The following is a 5,747-nucleotide window of genomic DNA, read 5'->3' on the forward strand; positions in this document are numbered from 1 at the left end:
TGAGCATCTCCTAAATAACAGTAGAATGGTTATATAGATAAGGTCTATAGAGTAATTGAATCTTTAAATGGTATTGGCCTGCTTGTTACTACCATGTGCCTCAATTTTGTTTTTTTGATTTGCTCAAGTTTTTATAGCAGCCTACGGCACATGCCATTCATGTTCGTAGCCAATAATCGACTGACCTTATCACGTGATAAAACGATAAATATAAGAGAAACATATAGAGTAAGCTTTTCCTCCAAGGTGATGAGTGATAATGTCACTCTAAAAAGTGAGTATTGCTGGCTCATCCATTTGATTTTGATCTTTCAACAAATTTGCCCTGACCATTTGTTTGCTTTTGCTTCATTTAGTGGGATAAAATCCAATCCGAGTACAACCTACTATCTAATATAGTAAATATATGATAAACATATAAACATTAGAGTGAATCTAACTTAAATGTGGACCGACAACTTGTTTTAAAATAAGCCTCTTATGTTGCCATGCTAACTATTTTTCTTCCATATTTGTTGAGATTTATGGACAATAACACTCCTAAACTTAGAAGCAATAAGTAAAAAGGAATGAGTTGGAGGGGAGGAGGATATGCTTTACCTAAAACCTAAGCAAAATTTGAGTTATGAGCGAGTGAAGGAATTGGCCAGGGGAGTCTTAACTAAGCATAGGTACTGGCTAGTGAGAGCGAAGTGTGACTAAATGTCATGACGATAGTTGGCAGGTCACATGGCCATGTGGCCCTTACAGCAAAGCTTCTCCACCTTATCGGTCTTTATTTGCTCCATGGTGGATGCAACGAACAAATATCTCTCCTCATTTCTTCATCCAACAAATGAAATTACTACCTATTCCATCCAATATATCATGACAAAAATTTTCTACCTTTCTAGTTTTAAACAAGAATAAAGTTTTATACAATGACAGAATAAAAATACCCTACCTTTTGAATTAGAATTGAGTAATTTTTGCATATAAACAGGCTAGGTTATTTTTACATGTTATAGATCTCACATTAATAAGAAATCAGATAGGTTTTAGTCATATAAACATATACCTTATACTACCTATTAAACATGTGTTTTGGATTGAGATTGTAAGTTCATAATTTATAAACTTATTTAAATTATATTTTCATAATTTAAGATTGCATATCAGAGACTAGCCTTCCAAAAGTGTTTTACAATTGAGTGAGACAGAATGTCATGGATCCCATATCAGTAAAAAATGAAATAAATTTTGATATAAACATAAACCTTCCATCACTTATTAGACATGACTTTTGGGTTTAGAGCGTGAATCTGTAATTTACAGACTTGACTAGCTAAATCAAATACCAAATGTGGTTCTACTAAAAAGTGACAAACCAATTCCCAATTTGATCAAGAAATAAGAGGTTAAGTTGACATGGAGATTATGGATTTATGGTCAACCAAGTATATTATACATATGCAAGTATATATATTTGAATTATAAACATTTACGTATATCAAAAGATTTATATACGTATCATTTGCACATATAAAAAGGCGGAACCTTATGCAAATATCGAGTATGGATTTAATTTATATTAGTCCTATAAATAAAATAAGGTTGTATTTAGTTTCATTTAATTATAGTTTTAATCATTTGCCTTTAAAAGTAAAAAAATATTTATATATACACACATATTCTCAATGAAAATTTTTACTCATTTTTTAAAAATATATAGAAACCCAATTTGGATTAAGATCGATTTTACCTTATAGAATAGTAATTCATATACTAAATATAACTTAATGTCCTTAAATAAATATTAAATAATTTCTAAATCAACTTGGCTTTGTCCAAAACTTCCTTGTTGCTTATTCTCTTTCAAATGACAATTCAAGGGTAAATAAGTCACTCGGGAAAAGGACATTTCCGTCAATCTAAACCCCTCCCAAATTTTCAAAAAAATAGAAAAACCCACCGAAACAAAATCCAACGGCCCAATAACGGAAAAGGAGGGAAACAATATCAAGCGTCCGATCTCACAGCCTTGCCCTTCTGTTCTCCATTATATAAATCCTCATTTCTTACTGCCACTGCCACTCCCCAATCTCCACTCCCTCCCTCTCTTATCTATCATCCTCCGACATTCATCCCCACTAGCACTCGCCCACTGTAAGCCCCAATCCCCAGATCTAATTTTTTTACTCAATCATTTTATGCTTTTTTACTGACCATTTCTTGATTTTCGCAGGAATTAAAAAAAAATCAAAAACAAAAATGAGGGAAATCCTTCACGTACAAGGTGGGCAGTGCGGGAACCAGATCGGATCCAAGTTCTGGGAAGTGGTCTGCGACGAGCACGGCATCGACCCCACAGGACGTTACACCGGAAACTCCGATCTGCAATTGGAGCGCGTAAATGTTTACTACAATGAGGCTTCGTGTGGAAGGTTTGTCCCACGCGCCGTGCTCATGGATCTCGAGCCGGGGACTATGGATAGTGTGAGGACTGGACCTTACGGACAGATCTTTAGGCCCGATAACTTCGTGTTTGGACAATCTGGAGCTGGGAATAATTGGGCTAAGGGGCATTACACTGAAGGAGCTGAGCTTATTGATGCTGTTCTTGATGTTGTTAGAAAGGAAGCTGAGAATTGTGACTGTCTGCAAGGTATAATTTTTTAATTCTTCTTTCAATAAAATTTTAACTGTTTTTTTTTTTTATAATATTGATACTTGAAGTGACGTTTTAATCTATAGACCGACAGTCGAATACTCTACCTATAAAATTTTGGCTATGTGTCTATTTAATTACAGAAAAGGAAGTCCACATTGAATTAGAATTATGTTAGCATATTCAAAGTTCTTTATGCGGTAATTAAAACATCTTGGTCAATGGATAAAATAATAATGCTAATGAAATTTGCTTTGGAGATCTTGGTGTTGATGTTGGGGGTATCTTGTTTCTTTAATTTGGTCTTTGGTTTTTATTTACATATTTATTTGTTTGTGTGAATAGGTTTTCAAGTTTGCCATTCTCTGGGTGGAGGAACTGGTTCCGGGATGGGTACCCTATTGATCTCAAAGATCAGAGAAGAATACCCTGATAGAATGATGCTCACTTTCTCTGTCTTCCCATCACCAAAGGTTTCAGATACAGTGGTGGAGCCATACAATGCCACCCTTTCTGTTCATCAGCTTGTTGAAAATGCTGATGAGTGCATGGTGTTGGACAATGAGGCTTTGTATGATATCTGTTTCAGGACTCTGAAGTTAACTACTCCTAGCTGTAAGTTTAAATTGTTTGACTTGATATTGTATGATTGCCTACAATTTCTTTTTAATGTACAAAAATTGATTGCGTGTGTTGGTTTGGTATCTTGTATTACTTCCATTAAATTTCTGCTTAAAACTTGAGCAGTAACTGAGTTGCAGAATAACTCTGTGGAATTGGTTTCAGTTGAATTATTTAATAATGTTTGCCTAAAGTTTTCTATTGCTGGTTTTATTGTCTGGATTTCATTCTAAAAGATTATGTAAATGTACATCTTAGAAATAAGTGTTAATATCAGATAATATTGAAGGGAACAGGAGAATTATTGTGATCTATATTCAAGCATATTAGTGTATTTTTCCCAGATTTGGTTATAGCGTGAGTCTTTTGTTCCTAACTAATGCTATGCGATAGTATTGGCTGGCTAGGCGTGTTCTTTTGAAATAATTGGGTAAGTAATATAAATTTATTCCTTTTTTCTAAATAAAAATTGAATTCCCTCTTCTTACTGGCTAAGCAAGAATTGATTGAGATTTATGTGGGAAGTGCTATACTCTTCTCCTGAATGCTACATTGCTCTAAGGCTAATGCTGAAGTAACTTTCTTTTCTTGATTGTAACAGTTGGTGATCTGAACCATCTGATCTCTGCAACCATGAGTGGTGTCACATGCTGCCTTAGATTCCCTGGCCAGCTCAACTCTGACCTCCGAAAACTTGCAGTGAACCTCATTCCTTTCCCTCGTCTGCACTTCTTTATGGTTGGGTTTGCTCCTCTCACCTCGAGGGGATCTCAGCAGTATCGTGCTCTAACTGTCCCAGAACTCACCCAGCAGATGTGGGATGCTAAGAACATGATGTGTGCTGCAGACCCACGACATGGTCGCTACCTCACAGCCTCAGCCATGTTCAGGGGGAAGATGAGCACCAAAGAGGTTGATGAGCAAATGATTAATGTTCAAAACAAGAACTCTTCATACTTTGTTGAGTGGATTCCAAACAATGTGAAGTCTAGCGTGTGTGATATTCCTCCTCGGGGCCTGTCTATGGCATCAACTTTCATTGGTAACTCAACCTCCATTCAGGAGATGTTCAGGCGAGTGAGTGAGCAATTCACTGCCATGTTTAGGAGGAAGGCTTTCTTGCACTGGTACACTGGGGAAGGAATGGATGAAATGGAGTTCACTGAGGCTGAGAGCAACATGAATGACCTTGTATCTGAATATCAGCAGTACCAGGATGCTACAGCTGATGAGGAACTTGAATATGAGGATGAGGAGGAGGAAGGTGTTCATGAGATGTGAGAGATGTAAAGGCTGTATGCTACTTTATATTGTGGAATGTGGTAATGCCTCGATATACTGCTTGAGAGTAAAAAAGTGCAATTTTCTGTTAGATTGAGTGGTAACATATGTGAAAAGCTGTTTGTATTACTCTGTTATATGTTTGAATTCTAGCCTTGCTGTTCAATTCGTTTGCTATAATGAAAGTTAATAGTATTGGCTATATCTGTTTCTTTTCCTGCTATTGTCTTTTTATATTTGGTAGAAAATATAATGAAATTCATCTTATTCCTATGGAATGTACTTGGAATTTTGTGAATGAGCTGAAGATGGGCAATGTGCATTTTGTATCTGATTTTATTTGTGGAAGGCATTGGAGGTATGGTTATTTTTGCACTTAAAGAATCAATGTATTATGCTGTCATTAGTTAGACTAACTTAATTACCATTAATTTGATTAAGAAAAAGGTTTAGTGACAATGAAATTGATTAAAACAAAAAAAAAAGGAAAGAATTTAGGGAAATGGAGAAAAATTGTGGGTATTTTAATATTCAAAGTACACTTTGAACAAATATTAGTTCTACTGATGGAATCTTAAGATTTGTTATTTTTTCTAGAGAGATAAATAATGTTTCAAACTAACGAGGTAAGTTTATTTTCGATAAGACTCGTGGATGACAGTAACTTTTTCCTAATTAAATTATATATTTTTTAATATATTTAATGCATAATTGGATTATAATTGAAGCTAATTATTTAATTTGATTGTAATTAAAGATGATTGATTTTAAATATAACTAATTATATTTCGACATAAGAATTATGCTCCAAGATGTCATTTAAAATTTCTACCATAGTAACCCCATTCATTTAAAAATAAGAATTTTAAATGACAGCTTAAATAATGATTTATAACTTTCGAGAAAGAATTTATAAATATAATAATTTTAAAATTTAAATCATCTAAAAAATAAAATTAAAAAAATACATTATCTTTTAATACAAATTAACATAACATGGTAGGGAAAAGGTGGATAGAAATTCGGAACAAGTCACTTATAGACTAACGATTAACTAATGATCATTAAATTCAAAGACTTGTATTCTGCTTAGAGGTAACCATAAATGAGATCAACCTTAGTTAACACTTTGAAATCTTAAAAGGTATTAATTTAAGGAAAGTTTATTATTACAATATAAAAAATAATTTTTATATAT

General features: G+C 33.9%; 1 protein-coding gene across 1 annotated transcript; it reads left to right on the plus strand.

Moving 5' to 3' along the window:
- LOC18590034 (tubulin beta-5 chain) lies at positions 2,056-4,767 on the plus strand. The gene is made up of 4 exons (XM_007015305.2): positions 2,056-2,145; positions 2,225-2,644; positions 2,993-3,262; positions 3,870-4,767. The coding sequence occupies exons 2-4, from the start codon at positions 2,251-2,253 to the stop codon at positions 4,547-4,549; spliced, it is 1,344 nt and encodes a 447-aa protein (XP_007015367.1). The 5' UTR covers positions 2,056-2,145; positions 2,225-2,250; the 3' UTR covers positions 4,550-4,767.

Source organism: Theobroma cacao, chromosome 9, assembly GCF_000208745.1.
Source record: "Theobroma cacao cultivar B97-61/B2 chromosome 9, Criollo_cocoa_genome_V2, whole genome shotgun sequence".
In the NCBI taxonomy this organism is placed as follows: domain Eukaryota; kingdom Viridiplantae; phylum Streptophyta; class Magnoliopsida; order Malvales; family Malvaceae; genus Theobroma; species Theobroma cacao.

Coding starts and splice junctions, on each gene's coding strand:
- LOC18590034 (XM_007015305.2), top strand. CDS start 2,251: ATGAGGGAAATCCTTCACGTACAAGGTGGGCAGTGCGGGAACCAGATC. Junction 2,645..2,992: donor GAATTGTGACTGTCTGCAAG/GTATAATTTTTT, acceptor TTGTGTGAATAG/GTTTTCAAGTTTGCCATTCT. Junction 3,263..3,869: donor GAAGTTAACTACTCCTAGCT/GTAAGTTTAAAT, acceptor TGATTGTAACAG/TTGGTGATCTGAACCATCTG.